Source organism: Sus scrofa, chromosome 4, assembly GCF_054392235.1.
Source record: "Sus scrofa isolate SSC_HxYL_T2T_F1_AM1 chromosome 4, Sscrofa_HxYL_maternal_Yorkshire_Landrace_v2.0, whole genome shotgun sequence".
Taxonomy (NCBI): domain Eukaryota; kingdom Metazoa; phylum Chordata; class Mammalia; order Artiodactyla; family Suidae; genus Sus; species Sus scrofa.
This window is the reverse complement of record NC_139386.1, coordinates 38,949,991-38,970,932: the sequence shown is the minus strand read 5'-3', so window position 1 is coordinate 38,970,932 and position 20,942 is coordinate 38,949,991. Positions and strand designations below refer to the sequence as shown.

Below are 20,942 nucleotides of genomic sequence, written 5' to 3'. Positions count from 1 at the left end.
GATAAATTTTCCTTATTGCCATAAAAATTATGAGCGGTACAACAGCAGAAGACAGGCTTATGATGTTTTAAAAGGACGAATATAGATGTTTGTATCAAAGCTTGTAGACACATCAGCTTGTAATAGAAAATCAAGCAGTCTACTTGTTGGATACTAGAAAGCAAAGTGGGAGATATTTCTTCCTATTAATTGGGGGGAGGGAGGGAGGGAAGTGTGGGGGGGACCTGAGATCTGAGGTTCTGAGACGTCCTTTGAGCCACAGCACATGCAGTAGAATCCCACCCCAGGGGATGTGCACAGTAGGTGGCGTAACGTTTTCAGGCTTGGCTGCACTAAGAGGAAGCAGCTGGGATGCTTTCGATGGGGTTACTGCAGTGACAGCTCACAGTCCATGCCCTCCACTTCCTCAAGAGTGAGAAAATAGAGTTCTTTAGATGTATTTATTTTGATGAAGTTCGATATCCATAAATTTAGACATAGTTATTTTAGATACATTTATTTGAACATTAGCTATTTAAGTGCTCCAAACTGTTTTAACTTTCAGTTTGGCTACTATATTATTTTGGTGTTTCCTGCCCAGATAATCTCACCAGGGAGGATTTTTGACCCAATTCGGAAGATTTGAAGTATGATCCTATATTATGAAGATAATCTATGAAAGGATTTGAGTAGCTTCTCTGCTGAGAATTAAGGGGAAATAACGACTTCCTCCTGCAGTGAATTGAGGATAAAATCACATCTTTCTATCTTAATTGTTTGGGGGAATTATTCCTCCTGTAGGCAGGGGAACATTTCTCACTAGACTTCTCTGAATGCGTTTTTGTTCTCCCTGACGCCTGGTGTGCTTCATTCATCAACTACACGACGTCATTGGTTGTAAATCGCACCATTATTTTAGGTGCCGCATAGGTGGCATGCTGTCAGTGGCAAGGCACAGCCTAACTTCAGATGTCAAGTTACACAAAAATGTGTACCTTAGAATAAAAAGTGTGTGGTTTTGTGAGATACATATACATCTGAAAAATAGTTGAGGGTGTTTGAAAAGTTTGGAAATGGTTATTCTAGGTGCCTTAAAGATAAGCCCAAACTTTGTTTGAGATGATCCTATACCACACACCCAGAGATTCACAATTCACCTGTCACCCACCCCCTTTCCTGTTTGGCCTGAGTAAAGAAAGCTTCTATCTAAATCGGCAAATGTAGGAGTTCCTGTCATGGCGCAGTGGTTAACGAATCCTACTAGGAACCATGAGGTTGCGGGTTTGATCCCTGGCCTTGCTCGGTGGGTTAAGGATCCGGCATTACCGTGAGCTGGGATGTAGGTTGCAGATGCGGCTCGGATCCCGCATTGCTGTGGCTCTGGCATAGGTTGGCAGCTACAGCTCCGATTGCACCCCTAGCCTGGGAACCTCCCTACACTGCGGGAGCAGCCCTAGAAAAGGCAAAAAGACAAAAAATAAAAAATAAAAAAAATAAAATAAAAAATAAATCGGCAAGTGTAGTTTTAATGTAAAGGCTGCCTGTTTTAAACAAGGTACATTGTAAATGATTAGGGGTGTCCCAAATGGTGAAGAAAAGTATAAATATTTTGGCTACTTGGGAGTCATTTAAATGGACCTTTGGAAGATCTGAGTGCCTCTGAATGGTGCAGTTGTTTGAGGAATGTGGACTTTCACATCTGACACTAGGACAGCTTCCAAGGTTGGATTTCAGAGCCATACTTTTGCTTTGTGTAGGCGGAGGCAGATTTTTTTTTCTCTGTAAAAGCCAGATAGCATATATTAGGCTTTGTAGGCCATATGGTCTCTGTCACAACTCTTCAACCCTGCTGTTGTAGTACAGAAGCAACTGTAGCTAATACATATAAGCAAGTGTGGCTGTGTTCCAACAGCACTTTACTTATGAGCACAGAAATTTGAATTTTATATAATTTTAATGTATTAAGAAACAGAAAATGGGAGTTCTCATTGTGGCTCAGTGGTAACAAGCCCCGACTAGTACCCATGAGGCCTCAGGTTCAATCTCTGGCCTCAACGGTTCAAGGATCTGGCGTTGCCTTGAGCTGAGGTCACAGATTAGGCTCGAATCTGGCCTTGCTGCAGTGTAGGCTGGCAGCTGCACCTCCTATTTGATCCCTAGCCCGGGACCTTCCATATGCCATGGGTGCGGCCCTTAAAGATAAAATTCTTAGCTTTCAGGCCGTAAAAAAACTGGTGGCGAACCAGATTTGGCCCATGTGGTTCATAGGATCCCTGACTTTGTGGAAATTTAAGCCACATTTTCTGGGCATTTGTAGAGTAGCTATTTGAACTACCTCGGGGAATTTAGTAGCCCCCCATTTAGGGCCTGGGTAGAGCTCTCCCATCCCCACCCCCCACCCCAATAAGTGGGATGGCAAAGACAGCAGCATCTAATCTTTTTAAGGATATTTTTGTCCTGAAAAAGTGTTAATTCTCCCATAATTATTATTCGGCCAATAGATCTAAATCAAGCTGATACTTAAACTGTCATGGAAGTCAGTAAGAAAACAATTTGCTTGCAAAATAGTTGGTAACATGTTGAGAAAACAGCAGCCAAAACTCTTAGTCACAAAGATAACTATCTTTTTTTTTTTTTTTTTGCCATTTCCTGGGCTGCTCCTGCGGCATATGGATGTTCCCAGGCTAGGGGTTGAATCGGAGCTGGAGCCACCAGCCTACGCCAGAGCCACAGCAATTCGGGATCCGAGCCGCATCTGCAACCTACACCGCAGCTCACGGCATTGCCGGATCGTTAACCCACTGAGCAAGGCCAGGGATTGAACCCGCAACCTCATGGTTCCTGGTTGATTCGTTAACCACAGCGCCACAATGGGAACTCCAAAGATAACTATCTTTTATACAAAGATTGATTCTATGAAGTCCCCTTTTAGTTTACTACCAGAAAAAAGTAACACACACCTCCCTCTCCTTTCCCTATATCTGTCTGTCCATGTGGTATGTACCTGTCCATCCAAATACAGAAATAAAAACTTTGGAGTTCCTGCTGTGGCTCAGCAGGTTAAGAACCTAGGATAGTGTCTATGAGGATGCAGGTTTGCCACTCGGCCTCTCTCAGTGGGTTAGGGATCAGGCGTTGCTGAGGCAGTGGTGTAGGCCGGCAGTTGCAGCTCAGATTCAACCCCTAGCCTGGAAACTTCCATATGCTGCAGGTGTGGCTGTAAAAAGGAAAAAAAAAAAAAAAGAAATAACAACTTGGTGACCCAATACATTTCTATTTTGCCTTATTTCTGGATCATTTTAACATTCCTTTGTTTTATTTTGCGTTATGTTCAGTACTGCAAGCCATCTCATTCTTCCACAAATGTATGGAATAAAACTAAGCTTTACTGGCATTCCCATTGTGGCTCAGTGGTTAAGGAATCTGACTAAGAACCATGAGGTTACGGGTTCGGTCCCTGCCCTTGCTCAGTGGGTTAAGGATCCGGCGTTGTGCAGACGCAGCTCGGATCCCGAGTTGCTGTGGCTTGGTGTAGGCCGGTGGCTACAGCTCCGACTAGACCCCTAGCCTGGGAACCTCCATGTGCCACAGGAGCAGCCCTAGAAAAGGCAAAAAGACAAAAAAATTTTAAAAAATAAAAAAATAAAGCTTTACTGTGCCTCAGCACATGCCACTGTACTGTGCTAAATAAGCACATTACTTGGGCTTATTTGTATCCTTGACCTTGTGAGATAGGCTAGTATCCTCCCTATTTGTTTATTTATTTATTTAGGGCCACATCTGTGGCATACAGAGGTTCCCAGGCTCGGGGTTGAATCGGAGCTGTAGCCACTGGCCTGCACCACAGCCACAGCAATGCAGGATCTGAGCCACTGAGCGAGGCCAGGGATCGAACCTGCATCCTCAGGGATGCTAGTCTGATGCGTTTCTCCTGAGCCACGACAGGAACTCCAGTAATGTCCCCATTTAGTGATGAGGAAAGTGAGGCTTTTAAAGATGCCTCAGAGTTGGGGAGTTGGTGAGCCCAGATGGTCGACTCCACAGCCCATGCCCTCGGCCACCACCCAGGGTCCCCAGTCTTCTCAGTGTGGTGGTAAACCCACAACATTGCAGTATTTGTCTAGCACACTGTTGTGAAGAGATGCTGGTTGAGAACCTCTGCCCTTGGCCTTGGAAGATAAGAGCTGGGTATCAGACTCGTCCACACATTCTTAAGCTGTTTGCTGGCTCAGACCTTTCAGGTGAGCGTCGGTGCCTGGTACACGGTACGGCTGTGGATGAAATGAATGGACAGTAGTTAATAAATCATCTGTCTTGCTCTGTTTTGGGATCTCACTTGAAGGAAGTAGCTCAGAGTATGTGAGCCAGGTCAGCCCCATGCCCACAAGCCCTGGCCAGTGGGTGGTCACTCCACATCTCCATACCTGCTTTTTTTTAGATTCTAGGGAGTGGTAGCAATGTCCCCTTAGCCACCTGAGCCCATAACTGAGGAGTCATCTTTGAACTCGTTGGAGTTAGACTTTTTTCAGCCTCGTGTCTTGAACTCTCCTTTCTCTTCAGTTTTTTCCCTCTATTGCTGACAGATTGATCTACAACATAAATCGGGTTTTGTCATCCTGGATTTAAAAGTCTTCAGGGGTTCTTCTGTTTATGACTGTGGCATTTCTCAGCTGTGCTGTCACTTCAGTTTGCTGTGAGACAGTCACTTGTGACTTGTGGGGTGATAGTTAAATCTCATTTGCCTGACAACTCCCCAACTCTGAGCCCTCTTTAAGCCTCACTTTCCTCACTTTTTTTTTTTTTTTTTTTTGGTCTTTTTGCCATTTCTTGGGCCGTTTCCACGGCATATGGAGATTCCTAGGCTAGGGGTCAAATCAGAGCTGTAGCCGCCAGCCTACACCAGAGCCACAGCAACGCAGGATCCGAGCTGCATCTGCAACCTACACCACAGCTCATGGCAACGCTGGATCCTTAACCCACTGAGCAAGGCCAAGGATCAAACCCGCAACCTCATGGTTCCTAGTTGGATTCGTTAACCACTGAGCCACGACGGGAATTCCTCCTCATTTCTAAATGGGGAGAGAGATGGGGGTTTGCCTTTTTTTCTTTTTCTTTTTTTTTGTCCTTTGAATAAATATGAACAGATTTAGGATTTAGATTTAGACAGATGACTACATCAGTCTCAGCTGCTGGTGTTCTAGTACTTTCTTGAAGCCAGTGGGGGGAATGGACTGATACTGCTTCCTGCCAAATCCACCTCATTTTTGCAGCCGCTTTCAGACTGTTACTGGATGTGTGATCAGCAGCTCTGGGTCTCCTGAGCTGTTGGGCTTTCATGAATACCATGCCCCAGGTTCCCACCCGCCACCCCCAAAAGGAGCCAGGAAATAGGAAGGAAAAGAAGTCTCCATGGATGGTGGTGTTTTATTTTTCCATTCTTTGAGGGGAGAGAAGCGCAGTTGATTTTGTGAGAACAAACCTGTGTACACCCACAGGAGACTCTCAAGTCTCAACATTACTCCCTAAAATGGGAGGAGAGCTAACAGTCAAGGAAGGTACCACTCCCTGGCACTGCTCTCGGGGCCAGTTGGGATCGTTGTCCCAGACTCATCTGTTGTAATCCTGACTCACGCACCCGGCTTTGCAGCTGCAGCAAAGCATCCACACCTTTGCACGTGTGCCTTAGTCTTGGGGGACGGTTCGCTGCACTCCCCGTGTCCTGGGATGGGCACCCCCCTCCAGATTTCAGTCTTCACCTCTGCCTCCTCAGCAGCTGGCCTCGGATGGGTGCTTAGGTGTCCCGGGTGAGGAGTGAACGAACGGACATGGTGTTTCGGCCACACTCACTTTGGAATTTCAAATTGTAACCTTGTGGGAGTTCCTGTCGTGGTGCAGTGGAAACGAATCTGACTCGTGACCATGAGTTTGAGGGTTCGATCCCTGGTCCCGCTCAGTGGGTTAAAGATCCAGTGTTGCCATGAGCTGTAGTATAGCTGGCAGATGTGGCTCGGATCCTGCGTGGCTGTGGCTGTGGTGTAGGCCTGCAGCTGCAGCTCTTATTCAACCCCTTGACTGGGAACTTCCATATGCCGCAGGCATGACCCTAAAAAGGAAACAAACAAACAAAAAACTAAATAAAATTATACCTTAGAAGAGATGCCCGTGCCTCCACAGCCTGCAGTAAAAAAAGTCATCCACGATGCCTCCTTTCTTGTGAGTCAGTTCCTTTTGTTAAGTTTGGTAAAGGATGATATTCAGGTTGGGGTGAAGGCTGGGAAGTGAGCCATGGGGGAGACAGAGGTCGTGTTCCACGCTCATCTTTTGAGGTCCAAGGAATTGCAGCCTCAAAGGCTTTTTCCAGAGGGGTTCCTCACATTTGCTCAGCAGGATCTTAGGACATACCTGTCAGAGTCAAGAACAAAATATTTTCAGGATCTGAGAGTCAGAGTCGGTCTGTGTCACACAGGGAGGTAGTGCAGTGACCTGCCCTTGTAGGCTTTTATCCTGCCATCTGCTTGCTTCAACCCGGGTGGCTCAGAGCAGCTTAAACATATTAGCCTCTCCCACTTCGTACAACCACCAGAGCCAAAGAGGGGAAAGGAACTCCGTGTCTAACCTATGTGAGTCAGTTTGAGTGGAGTGTTAGTCCATGTCACTTCCTAAGGAAGGCGTGTGGTTGAACTAGTGGGACAGACTAGCACTGTGCGGTTGTTTTGCTGCAGTGGGGGAATTGCTGCTGTTCGTTAAGCACCCAAGCGCCCAGCCCGAGCTTGGTGCATTAGGTGTGTCACCTCCCTCAGGTCTTTAAACAGTGTTTTATGGAGTGTTTCATATCCATCCTGGTCTCCATTTTACACGTATGGGAGCTGAAGTTCAGGTCAATCTGTCAACTTTCTCAGGACCTCAGGGCTCAGAGATCATCACAGAGCTGGCATTTGAACCCACGTCTCATGTCACCGTTTGATTATCCCCCCCACCGCATGGCCTCTAGAATTTGGGCGCACCAGATTCTAGAACCAGGACTGAGAAAGGACTGTGGACGCCTCGCCTCTTAGAAACTTTGTGGAGAGGAGAAAGGTAAATGTATGCAAGACAGTTAATAGTTCAAGACAGCATATAATTTAATTGATAAGCGAGTTACCTAAGTGCCCCAGGGGAGTGGTTTGGTGTCTGAGTTCAGAGCACTGTGCTGTAATTACTGCCATTTCAGCTGTTCTTCTTAAGACCTCATATTATCTATAAAGGATATGGAAATAGCTGACTGTATTTTTAATTTCAAAAACGTATTTATTGGCGTTATTGTGGTACAGCAGGTTACTAACCTGACTCATATCCATGATGATGCGGGTTCAATCCCTCTCACGCGGTGGGTTAAGGATCCTGGCACTGCCACAAGCTGTGGTGTAGGTTGCAGACGTGGCTCGGATCCAGCATTGCTGTGACTGTGGTGTAGGCCAGCAGCTACAGCTCCAATATGACCCCTAGCCTGGGAACTTCCATATGCCGAGAGTAAGGGCCTTAAAGGCAAGAAAACAAAACAAAACAAAACAAATGTATCTATTATACTACATCTGCACAGCGTAATTAAGAGAAGAGAATGATTGAGGCTCTAATATTTCAGATCTCCACATTGAAAGTGATTTTTTTACTTGAGCCCAGGGTTGTTTGGGCTTTGCATGGAGTGACCTGAGAAAGGAAAACATTTGAGGAGAGAAAATCTCAGGGAAAAGGAGGCTGATTGGTAGTGAGCTTGCCGTGCCTGGGAGTCATGGAAATAAATTAGGTGGGACAGTGGGCTGCTGTTGGCCTGGGCCTGAGTGGCATGAAGAAGGTTGTGTATTAAATGTGAGGGTAGGAGTTCCTGTTGCAGCGCAGTGGAAACGAATTCAACTAGGAACCATGAGGTTGCAAGTTCAATCCCTGGCCCCACTCAGTGGGTTAAGGATCTGGTGTTGCCGTGAGCTGTGGTATAGTTTGCATATGTGGCTCAGATCTGCTGTTGCTGTGGCTGTGGTGTAGGCTGGCAGCTGTAGCTCTGATTAGACCCCTAGCCTGGGAACCTCCATATATTGCTGGTTTGGCCCTGAAAAGCTAAATGAATGAATGAATGAATGAGGGGGTGTTTGTTTCCCAGTGCTCATATCTGTTTCCTGGGGTCCCTCGCAGCAGCATGATTCTCCAGTTCCCATTGCTCTTTGCGGTACCCTAGGTCATGTGTTAATGTGGAGGTTGGGTCTCACAGGACTGGAGGAGGGTCTCCCGAAGGCGAGGGCCTGGTCCTGACCAGCTGCTCCATGAGAACACATTTCAACCTTCTAGGCAGTGATCTCAGATCTACTTGGTGGTTTTGTGGGTAGCTTTGTTAGTGTCTTTCCTGCACATGTCCAGCCCCCATCATCCTTCCTTGCAAAGAGAGATGCATCACGGGCAGATTGGGCTGGTTTTCCAGGTCCCTGCAGAAGCTCGTGTCCTATACAGAGCTCCCCTGCCAGCAGTGAGGTGGCTGTGACCCTGCCTACCGCCCCAGGTTGAAAGTTGCCCCTTGATGATTCATTTCATCTTTTCCTTCAGGACCTTAGTGGTTATTTTATTGTTTAAACACTACTTTTTTTTTTTTTCTCCTTTTCTAGGGCCTCTCCTGCGGCACATGGAGGTTCCCAGGCTAGGGGTCGAATCGGAGCTGTAGCTGCCGGCCTACACCACAGCCACAGCAACACAGGATCCGAGCCACGTCTGCGACCTACACCACAGCTCATGGCAATGCTGGGTCCTTAACCCACTGAGCGAGGCCAGGGATGGAACCCACAACCTCATCGTTTCTAGTCGGATTCATTAACCACTGAGCCACGTCGGGAACTCCTAAACATTACTTTAAAAACAAAAACAAAACAAAGTAGCAGGAGTTCCCATCATGGCTCAGTCGGTCAAGCATCTGGCGTGGCTGTGGCTGTGGCCAGCCCCTGCAGCTCCTATTTGACCCCTAGCCTGGGAACTCCCATATGCCACAGATATGGCCCTAAAAAGCAAAATAAAATACATACATAAGTAAAACAGTATTACATGTGCATAGCTAAAAATCATGTGACAGATTTATTTCTCAGTGGTCCTCTTCTCTTCTCTTTCCCACCCTTCACCCTAGTAGTAAACACTGTCAACTCTTTTATTTGTTTCTTTTGGTGTTTACCTCCATATTGTAAATAATAGATCTCCATTACTGGTTTTGGTTTTTTGTTTATTTCTTTTTAGGACTACACCCACGGCACATGGAAGTTCCCAGGCTGGGGCTTGCTTCAGAACTGCCAATTCTGGATTCGAGCTTTGTCTGTGACCTACACTACAGCTTGCTGCAACGCTGAATCCTGAACCCACTGAGCAAGGCCAGGGATCGAACCTGAGTCATTATGGATACTAGTCGGGTTCTTAACCTGCTGAGCCACAGCGGGAACTCCTACCTTACTAATTTTTCGACGATCGGTTTGAGGTCAGTTTTGACTTCTTGTTGAATCCAGTTTAACTTTCATCCTCTTCCCCATCTGCCCCACTGCCTTCATCTCCTCATAGAGTCAGGTTTTTCAGTTACATCACCAGGTAGGGTTTACCTTGATTAGGTGAGTATCATTCAGTGCAGAGCTCTGTCATGGACATTCCCTTTCTTTCTTTTCTTTTTAATTTTTTTGGTCTTTTTGCTATTTTCTAGGGCCGCTTCCTGCGGCATATGGAGATTCCCAGGCTAGGGGTCGAATTGGAGCTGTAGCCGCCCACCTACACCAGAGCCATGGCAACACGGGATCCGAGCCATGTCTGCAACCTACACCACAGCTCACGGCAACGCCGGAACGTTAACCCACTGAGCAAGGCCAGGGATTGAACCTGCAACCTCATGGTTCCTAGTCGGATTCCCACCAGCACAAGTCACCTATCATGAAAGCTCCCGATTAGATAGACACTGTATGTAGATAGATGCTAATCTTCCTAATGAACAGATGCCTTCTGGAGTCATTGACGAGAAGGATCTTCCATTTGTGAGGAAGGGAAGTTACACTATCAAACAGTCACTCTGTGACTGAGATCGACAAACTCCCAAGAGTCGTACTTAGATTAGAATTTGTATTGAATATTGCTTGAAGTAGAGTGGTGTGTGGCTGAGATATATAATGATTTGTGTTTATCTATTCATTGGTTGGCAGCTGTTTACCAGACATTGAACTGACCTTTATTTGCAGTCCTTGGAGGTCATTTTTGGTCATTATGAAAGATTAAGTTTTTTAAAATCAAAAAGTGTTTGCTTAGCCACGTAGCAGCTTCTGAAAACATCAAAATAATTGCCTTTTCATCAGTTTTGTTTTTTGGCATCTTCAGTCTTAATTGACCCTACAGTAGTTTTCTCTGATTTCCAAGACCTTCTTTGATCTTATTAGAAAAGGACAATAGCAAGTGCTTTTAGCTACTAATAACAGACTGTAATGGAAACAGTATGGTGAGCCTCACTTTGCCAACCCATCCTGGAGATCATCCTCAAAGTTAACATCATTCAGATGAAAAAAAAAAAAAAAAAAAAGATGATACCGTCCTTTCCAAATGTAAAACCAATTCCCTCTGGAGAACTTTTCATCGAAAGTAGTTCAGGAGCACAGAGTGTGAAGAGTATTTATTGAGTATGTGGGAATGGCGAGGTGAAGACAAGCGTGAGGGTGTCAGGAACTGCAGTGGAAGGAGACACCCTTCAGCAGGCATCTTGACTTTAGAGAAAGGGTCCAAGGCAGTAGGACATTTGAGAGAAAAGCCATGTGGATGTTAATCTTGTGAAATGAAACTTTAAAACACGTTTGAAAATAAAGAGCCACAAATAGTGGCCCGCCACCGAAGCTAATGTGCAAATAAATTTTTGACAAGCAGAAGGCAAATTTTTTTTTTTCCTTTTTAAAGAGAGTGTTGTGTGGAGTTCCCGTTGTGGCTCAGTGGTTAACGAATCCGACTAGGATCCATGAGGTTGCGGGTTTGATCCCTGGCCTCCTCGCTCATTGGGTTGCGGATCTGGCGTTGCCGTGAGCTGTGGTGTGGGTCACAGACGTGGCTCAGATCTGGTGTTGCTGTGGCTCTGGCATACACCGGCGGCTATAGCTCTGATTAGACCCCTAGCCTGGGAACCTCCATATGCTGCAGGAAGCGGCCCCAGAAAAGGCAAAAAGACATAAATAAATAAATAGATAGATAGATAGGTAGAATGTTGTGTTTCATCACTTGGGAACATTTTAGAGACTTTGACTGTTGCATTTTGCTTAGGGGGAAAAATTGGATCTGGTGATTGATTTCACTCCCTTCTAAGTAGCTCCCCTGTGTTTTGGAAGTAATTCCTCCAAAGATAATGACCGATAGGAATCAGATAATTTTTTCAGTGAGGCTGTGGAGCTTGCTCTTCTCGCTGTTTTTTAATATACTCCAGAGAGTCAAAGTCAGCCAGTGTTTTCTTATGTTGACAGTTCATAAACAGTCACATGCACTTATTTGTCTACTGTGTACAGAGAGGTTATCGGTGAACTTGATGCTGATTCTTGTTTGTTCCTGTCCAGACACTTACAGAGACCATTTGCCGTGTCAGGGGTGCACCATGCAGTGGGTTAGGTATTTTACAGACCTCCGATTCTCAGGCGTCCCTATTGTGCAGATGTAGAAATTGAGATTGGCTCACCTACCCAAGGTGATGCTGGTGAGATGGGGCTGAGCCTGCCTTGGCGTCCAGGTTGATAGCAAAGCCCTGATGTTTCCCACTCTACGGCCATATCTCGCCCCTGAGTGTTCTGCGTCGATCAGAGACCTGCCCTGTTTATGTGTATTAACATACCCGTCACCCAGGAGCCTTTTTGCCTCTTCAGAGCCACCCCTGCCTCCTTCCTAGTCCTGGAGACACACAGGCGCCGTGACATCCAGGTGCAAATGGCCAGGGCTTGGAAAACTCAGAAAGGCCCCAAAGTCTCTTCTCTTTGCTTCTTTAAGCATTCAAGAAGTCTCTTCATCAGTGTCCAGCCACTTGCTGGAAAATTGAAATGAGTACATGTTATGGGAAAAGTTCAATTAAAGTCAAAGCTCAGGGGAATGTCTGTGCATCTTTTTTTTTTTTTTTTTTTTTTTTTTGTAGGCCCGCACCCGCAGCCTATGGAGTTTCCTAGGCTAGAGGTCAAATCAGAGCTGTAGCCGCCAGCCTACACACCACAGCCACAGCAACGCTGGATCCTTAACCTGATGAGCAAGGCCAGGGATCGAACCCGCGTCCTCTTGAATGCTAGTCAGGTTCGTTAACCACTGAGCCACGATGGGAACTCCATATATGCCCCTTTAAACGATAACTCTTGCTTTCTTTTCTCTTCCCAGGTGCTGTTGCCTCCGTATGATGAGGCCCCAGCGAATGGCGCTGCCAAGGAGCCGCCGCCACCTTACGTGTCTGCCTAGACCTGGAAGTGGGCACAGCTGAGAGCGACAGCTTGCCTCTCAGACATCAGAGCAATAGTTCTTTAATTTCACTTCTGAGATGAGCTCTCTGAGCTTTTTTGTTGCAGAGATGCTCCAGTTTAAAATGTTAGATGTTAAGTTGAAACTATCTGTAGTTCGAAACATATGCTTTTTAGCTAGAGCACTGTATTAGAGTAACTGTAGCATTTTCCCTGTGGGGGGTGGGAGCGGTGGGCTCCCCTGGTGTCCCCTCAGCATCCACACTGAACCCCCAGCATCCAAGAATTTGTGTCCCTTCTCTCTGTTCCCTCTTTCTCTTTTGCAAGTGTGAAAGAAAACCAAAATTAGACAGTGCTTTTCTTAGGCCATTCCAGTGCATAGAACAAACCCTGAGGAGAGCCAGGGATGTTAATTACGGAAGGAGGCCATGTATATACATTAATAAAACAGGCATTTCCTCAGATCCCTTTATGATTTAAATTCGGTGGCAGTTTGATTTTGCTGGTCGAGTATTTTGGCCACAGGCTAAATTGAGACCCTTTGACCATCCCGGGCAGTGAGAGCCAGCAGTCACCCCTTCCCAGTGGCCGCTCCTGTCACTTGTGTCTGGGGTCGTGGCATGGCGTGTTGGGGGGGCAACTCTTTTGTTTGGTAGTGCATGGTGTCGGGGTTCCCCCCCCCCTTTCTGGTTTCCCATCCCCCTTCAGAGCCCCCTTTCACTAAACGTTCTGCCCTAGCCTGACTCAGGACATCCGGCATCCTTTGTTCAGCGGGATTTCTGGTCCATATTTACCTAGCAATATAAGGAGAGGCTTCTCTCCTGCAAGGCACGTCTCATTGCACGTCTAATAATTACACCTCGTCTTCTTTTACAATGAGTATAAAACAGTGTTCTCGGAATAACGGGAGGGAGGGTGCTTTCCTTGTGAAATGCCCTTATCTGGACTACCTGTATCTTGGGGGACTTTTATATATTCCTGTGTTCAAAAGCCACAGCTCTCCTGTTGGTTCATCTTTGAATGTGCTATATACATGAAGGCTTTTGCAATTAAAAAAAGACATTTGGCCACATCCAAGAAATCAGCCTTGTGACTCTGTGGTGATTGGGCCTGGGACACCCCTGCCACTCCCCCTCTCACTCTCCCCCCGACCCCCCACCCCCTCCCACCCATGGGGGGCTGCACAGACACATACCGTTGGGCCTGAGGAGGAGGTGTTATAGCTTGTCTCACACACGTGTGTTTTTTAATATTGCAGTGCTGATAAAATCTGAGCATCTTAGGCCAAGAGAAATGGAGAGGAACAGACAAGGTTGCATCACTCCTGACCCTGCCTCTGCCAGGCTCTGCCAGCTCAGCTCCTTCGGGTGTGACTGCTTCTGTCCACGGTGCACTCTTAATACGCAGTTCAGATTTTACTATGTAAGGAGCGGTTTTGGCTTGTTCCTGATCAGGTATTTCAGACAACTTGGAAATGTACAGAAAATAAAATGAGGTGAAGGGGGTGATTTTGATCCCGGACAGTAAGCCCGAGTCATTTTTTTTTTTCCTTTAGGTGTGTCTCACTAGTATTCTTTATAAACTCAGCCTCTGAAATGCTGATCCTCAAGGCTTTTTCTGCCCATGAGAGTCACACAAAGTTGAACACCCGAAGGGCTGTTAGGGACGGAAAAGGCCCATGAGGTAGTTGCATGGATCCCCGTGGGAGGCACAGAGGAAATCACACTTCTTGGTTATGTTGCTCCCCAGGATTTTCCAGCTCTTTGCTTAATAATTTTTTTATGATATGAAAAATGGGGACTTACCGTTGTGGCTCAGTGGTGAACGAATCCAACTAGGGACCATGAGGTTGAGGGTTCGATCCCTGGCCTCGCTCAGTGGGTTCAGGATCTGGCGTTGCTGTGAGCTGTGGTGTAGGTTGTAGACACGGCTCGCATCTGGCATTGCTGTGGCTGTGGTGTAGGCTGGCGGCTACAGCTCCAATTAGACCCCTAGCCCGAGAGTACGTCCCTAGAAAAAGACCAAAAAAAAAAAAAAAAAAAAAAATGGCATGTGGTCAAGTGGAGAGAAGTGCTGATCTGAGACTTTGCGGGGTCCTCGGAGACAATCTCGTTCATGTGACACACGAATAGCACCACAGACACCAGGATATCACCTCATAATGGCAAGAGACCCCACAGGTGCTGATGCCAGGGCTTTGCTGACACATCACCTCAGACTGAGCGCCCAAGCTGCCCCTGTACTTAACCTCTGCAAAGTAAGGAACTGTCTCTGTCTCCACTATGGAGAGGAGGTGATGCCTGGGTTAAAGTGATCCTCCAGAGCACACTCAGCAATTCACTGTGCCCTTGTCTCCTTGCAAACCCACATACATACCTCTTTTTTGCTTTTTAGGGCTGCACCAGCTGCATATGGAGGTTCCCAGGCTAGGAGTTGAATCAGAGCTATAGCCATGGGGCTACACCACAACCACAGCAATGCCAGATCTGAGCCACGTCTGCAACCTACACCACAGCTCATGGCAACACCGAATCCTTCACCCACTGAGCAAGGCCAGGGATCGAACCTGCGTCCTCATGTATGTTAGTCAGATTTGTTAACCACTGAGCCACAACGGGAACTCTCGTACCTCTCTTTTAAATATGTTTTCACCTGCACTTTATTTATTTATTCTTGTCCTTTTGCCTTTTCTAGGGCTGCTCCAATGGCATATGGAGGTTCCCAGACTAGGGATCTAATCAGAGCTGTAGCTGACGGCCTGCGCCAGAGCCACAGCAATGCAGGATCCGAGCCGCATCTGCAACCTACACCACAGCTCATGGCAACACTGAATCCTACACCTAATGAGCAAAGCCAGGGATCGAACCCTTAACCTCATGGTTCCTAGTCAGATTTGTTAACCACTGAGCCACGATGGGAACTCTCGTACCTCTCTCTGTTGTGTGTTTTCACCCGCACTTTAATATCTAGCTCTTCTCCCCTATTTTGTTGTCTGCAGAGAAACAAGAGTCATTTCCTCAGTTGCTTTCCTGTGTGTATGCTTCCTGGTTCCTTGACGGATGAGAGCTCCTCAAGATTTCTCTCTCTCTCTCTCTCTCTCTCTCTCTCTCTTTTTTAACGGCCTACGGCATATGGAAGTTCCCAGCTTGGGGCAACGCCAGATCCTTAGCCAACTAACTGAGTGAGACCAGGGGTCAACCGTGCACCCTCATGGATGCTAATCAGATTCTTAATCCGCTGATTCACAATGGAAACTCCTCCTCGAGGGTTTTCATCTTAATCCCTAAAGTCTATTTTCAAGTCCTGAACGCCCAGCCCAGTACCACGAGACCTGCAAGTGGGCCCACCAATAAGCAGCCCCTGTCGGAGGAAGAGTTGGAAGTCTGCTTGCTGGACAGAGGCGAGGGGAAAACATAACTTTTGGCTTAGATGGGGGCCTGTTCACCCTAGAAGCCAAGCTTCCATTGAGCGAGCCAGTGGGGTTTCTAGAATGCCAAGTCATATGGAAGCGGTCTCCAGCCAGTAGAGTAGTTCCCTCCCCTTCCTCCACCTCCTTCCTATATAAACACATCTGCAGCATCTCCCTTGAGTGACGTCTTGTCCCAACCCCCTCCCTTTCTTATTATCTTGGAGAAGGCCAGACACTTTCCCTCTCCCTTCCTTTCTGCCCCTCCCAATTTTTTCCCCTCTCTTTGGGCTCTAAACATTTGTTTTGTTTCACTGCTTAACCAAACCACACCACATCGTGCATTTGTCTTTCCACCCTGTTTTTTTGTTTTGTTTTGTCTTTGTTTATTTGTTTGTTTTGTCTTTTAGAGCCGCACCCTCAGCCTATGGAAGTTCCCAGGTTGGGGTCGAATTGGAGCTGCAGCTGCCAGCCAACATCACAGCCACAGCAATGTGGGATCTGAGCTGCACCTGCGACCTACACCACAGCTCATGGTAACGCCAGATCCTTAACCCACTGAGTCAGGCCATGGATTGAACCCACATCCTCATGGATACTAGTCCGGTTCTTCAGTGCTGAACCACGACGGGAACTCCTTTCCACCCTGTTTGTTAACTAACAGTACTTCTTAGAGATGATCTCAATAGACCTTTAGAGACTATATATAACCTTTAAAGTTGTGTCCTCTATAGAGAATGTATTGTATTGGAAATAGTCATCATTGAAGATAAAAATCCTGTGCCAGCTCAACCCACCTTTTGTGATAGATGGAAACCAACAAGGCTATGAAGACATGCTTACATATTATGCTATGAAAACCTTAACTTTTCCCCATTTTCCCATAAAAGACATGTTAGCTTTTGCAGCCAGTCTGGAAACCAACTTGAAAACGTCATTAAATAATATTGCTATAGGTCACGCAGGCAGCCTGCTTGTGGAGCGGGGAGAGCAGGTGACTCTACCAAGCTATTGAAAAAGTAACTCAGAGTTCCCGTCGTGGGCCAGTGGTTAACGAATCTGACTAGGAACCAAGAGGTTTCGGGTTCGATCCCTGGTCTTGCTCAGTGGGTTAAGGATCCCTGGCCTTGCTCAGTGGGTTAAGGATCCGGCGTTGCCGTAAGCTGTGCTGTAGTTTGCAGATGCGGCTCAGATCCTGCGTTGCTGTGGCTGTGGTGTAGGTGGCGGCTACAGCCCTGATTAGACCCCTAGCCTGGGAACCTCCATATGCCACAGGAACAGCCCTAGAAAAGGCAAAAAGGCCAAAACAAAACAAAAGTAACTCATACCAAAGGGCTCCAGTGAGTGTAAAGTGCAGGCTGAGCCATTTCAACCCAGAAGTGGTGCCCATTGCTGTGTCACGTGACTTTGGGGCAATGCGGAACCACCTTCTGAAAGGGAAGGAAGGAGGAGGCACTGCCAGGATGTCTCCACACCCATGGAATTCACTGAAAGTGTTTCTGTGTGCTGGCCATGTTTTCTGCCAAATGGCTGGTATGTGGCAGCCAGCCAAATCGGCTACCTTCTGCCCAGAAGCCCACGCATGCCTTCTGCTGAGGATGGAGACGGCAGCAGAGAGAAGCTGTTGCTTGGCCAACCCAGAAGTTATACCAAAGCCAAAGTCTCAGCTCTGGATACCTGGTAATAGGACCCTAATTAGCACAAACAGCTGCTGCTTCAGAGTGAAGAGTTTGGCCTAAAACAGCCCGAGGGACTCAAGTGTTATTTGTTTTATCCCATCTAAAAATTTATACATGCTTTTTAAAAAGCCATTAACAGAACGAACAAAACAAATTTGTACTTAGGTAGACATTACTAAGAAGGGAACCTCTTAATATATGTATTCCTTGGCATTGGCCAAGATGTCCCGGATGTATTGCTGCAGCAGAGCAAAGAAGTGGAAAGGAATTGTGTGACCTCTAGATTGGGCATAATTAGCCAGCATCAGAGAGCTGAGCCAGAGTTCTCTCAGGAAGGATGACAGTTGAGCATGCCATCAAATTATTTGCTGCTTAGTAGTCACTAGGTCAGTGCTGTGGCATCTCAGCTCCCTGCTGTGGAAAGTCAGTGCAATGACAGGTCCCTTGTTTCTGGGTGCCTAACCCTGGAGCATGCCACCTAGGCCTTCCCATTTGTGAGCTCTTCCCCTGAAGAAACCCCAGCTCTGGGAACAATGGGTGCTCTCTGTGCCACCCACAACGGCACAAAAGACACTTCGGTCTTCTGTGATGGAGACACTCCTCCAACCCATTGTGGTGGCCTTTGTGTGTTGTCACTTTTCCCCCAGTACTCATTTTGGCTAAACAAATGTACTTTTTTTTTTTTTTTTTTTAATGGCTGTGGCTATGGCATATGGATCTTCTGGCCCAGGGATGGAATCTGAGCTGCAGCAGTGACCTACACCAATGCCAGATCATTTAACCCACTGTGCTGGAGATTGAACCCATGCCTCTGCCACTGCAGTCAGATTCCTTTTTTTGTTTGTCTTTTTTCTTTTCTCTTTATTTTTGCAGTAGATTCTTAACCCACTGCGCCACAGCAGAAACTCCTAAACAAATGTACTTTTAAAAATTTTTACATTTTAAAAAATTTTTAGCCACACCTCGGCATATGGGGTTCCCAGGCCAGGGATCAGATGTGAGCTACCATGTCAACCTAAGGCACAGTGGTGGCAATGCTGGATCCTTAACCCACTGTGCCTGGCCCAGGGTCAAACCCACATCCCAGTGCTCCCAAGATGCCGATCCTATTGGCCACTGTGGGAGCTCCTAAACGAATGTACTTTCGATTATTCTATTTCACTGTTTTACTTTCAGAAGATCTTTCTTGAGTTCTTTTAACTTTCAGTCTTTTAAATTAAATCTACCTTGATACAGTCTCCTTCAATAAATAATAATGGCAGCTCTAACCCTGCTTTTATGAGTATTCCCAGTCTGCTCTAGCTTGATGACCTGTTGACACTTCACATTCATTGTGCCCAAGATGGAACAGTGTTCCTTTTTCTCCCACAGCTGCTGCTGTGGACCCCAGTGTCTGCGAGTGGCTTCCCTGTCATTCCAGTCAGCCCAGCTTGAGAACCTAGGTCTTTGCCTCTCCTTCTCTCTCCCCATATCTACTGAGTCCTCAGACCTGTGGCTTCTACCATTTTATCTGCAGAATGACATTTACTATTCACTGAGCCTTTCCATGTCCAGCCATGCTGCTAATAAGCACTTTACACACATTCTTTTTTTTTGCTTTTTAGGGCCACACCTGTGTCATGGAATATCCCAGGCTGGGGGTTGAGGAGTCAAATTGGAGCTGCATCTGCTGGCCACATTGCTGTGGGATCTGAACCATGTCTTAGACCTACACCCCAGCTAACCGCAATGCCGGATCCCCAACTCACTGAGTGAGGCCAGGGATCGAACCTCCATCCTCATGGATACTAGTTGGATTCATTTCTGCTGAGCCACAGTGGGAACTCCTACACACATTAATTCTTCATGTCCATTTTGCAGGTGAGGAAACAGGCTTTTGAGGAAAATAACTGGTCCCAAGTTTCCACAGTGAGTGGCAGAGCCAGGATTTAGACGCCCATTGAGTCCATCTGAGTGGGTATTGCATATCTTTCAGACATCTAGAATTTTCTAGAATACCTAACCTCTCAGTTCTTACTAACAAGGTTGATTTCTCCTAATTGAAATAAGTACATCCCAAGAAGGAAAGCAAGTCTTGCAAAGCTGGTATACTTGGGGTGGACTTTTAAACTTGAAGTTTGTGGTACTCAAGCTGTTAATCTTCTATTTAATAAGACTGAAGCATGTCTTACAAATATCAGCTTTTAATTTTTAGTATAAAGAATTTAGCAAAAATAAACAAATGGGACCTAATTAGACTTAAAAGTTTCTGCACAGCAAAGGAAACCTTAAAGCAAAAAGGTGAATTCCCGTGGTGGTGCAGCAGAAATGAATCTGACTAGAAACCATGACATTTTGGGTTTGATCCCTGGCCTCCATCAGTGGGTTAAGGATCCTGCATTGCCATGAGCTATGGTGTAGGTCGCAGACGTGGCGTGGATCTGGCGTTGCTGTGGCTGTAGTGTTGGCTGGCAGCATAGCTCCGATTCAACCTGGGAATCTCCAGATGCTGTGGGTGCGGCCCTAAAAAGAAAACAAAAGCCAAAAGGCAGCCCACAGAATGGCAGAAGATATTTGCAAATGAGGTGATTGACATGGGATTAATCTCCAAAACTTATAAACACCTCCTTGCAGCTCAATACCAAAAAACACAACCCCATCAAAAAATGGGTAGAAGATCTAAACAGACAATTCTCCAAAGACATACAGATGGCCAAAAAACACATGAACAAATGTTCAATATCACTCATTATTAGAGAAATGCAAATCAAAACCACTCTGAGGTACCACCTTACACCAGCCAGAATGGCCATCAAAAAGTCTACAAACAATAAGTGCTGGAGAGGGTGTGGAGAAAAAGGAAGCCTGTTGGGGGGAGTGTAAATTGTTGCAACCACTGTGGAAAACAGTATGGAGATTCCTCAGAAAACTAAAAATAGAACTACCATTTGATCCAGCAATCCCACTCCTGGGCATCTATCCAGAGAAAACCATGACTCACAAAGACACATGTACTCCAGTGTTCATTGCAGCACTATTTACAGTAGCCAAGACATGGAAACAACCTAAATGTCCATCGACAGAGGAGTGGATCGAGAAGATGTACATATATACAAATGGAATATTACTCAGCCATTAAAAGGAGTGAAATACCGGCATTTTCAGCAACATGGATGGACCTAGAAATTATGCTAAGTCAAGTTAGACAGTGAGACACCAACATCATATGCTTTCACTGACATGTGGAATCTAAAAAAGGGACACATTGAACTTCTTTGCAGAACAGATACTGGCTCACAGACTTTGAAAAACATGGTTTCCAAAGGAGACAGGTTGGGGGGGGATGGGCTGGGGCTTTGGGATGGAAATGCCATAAAATTTGGTTGTGATGATCATTGTACACCTATAAATATAAAATTCATTGAGTTAAAAAGAATTTATTTAGGTAGTTAG

General features: G+C 46.3%; 1 protein-coding gene across 1 annotated transcript in view; it reads left to right on the top strand.

The window, feature by feature from the left end:
- Positions 1-13,506, top strand: part of LAPTM4B (lysosomal protein transmembrane 4 beta) — an 82,777-nt gene extending 69,271 nt beyond the window's left edge. Inside the window, exon 7 of the mRNA XM_005655356.4 lies at positions 12,349-13,506. Within this exon, the coding sequence (XP_005655413.3) occupies positions 12,349-12,426 (78 nt within the window). The 3' untranslated portion in view covers positions 12,427-13,506. The remainder of the gene's footprint in view (positions 1-12,348) is intronic.
- Positions 13,507-20,942: the final 7,436 nt, after the last annotated feature.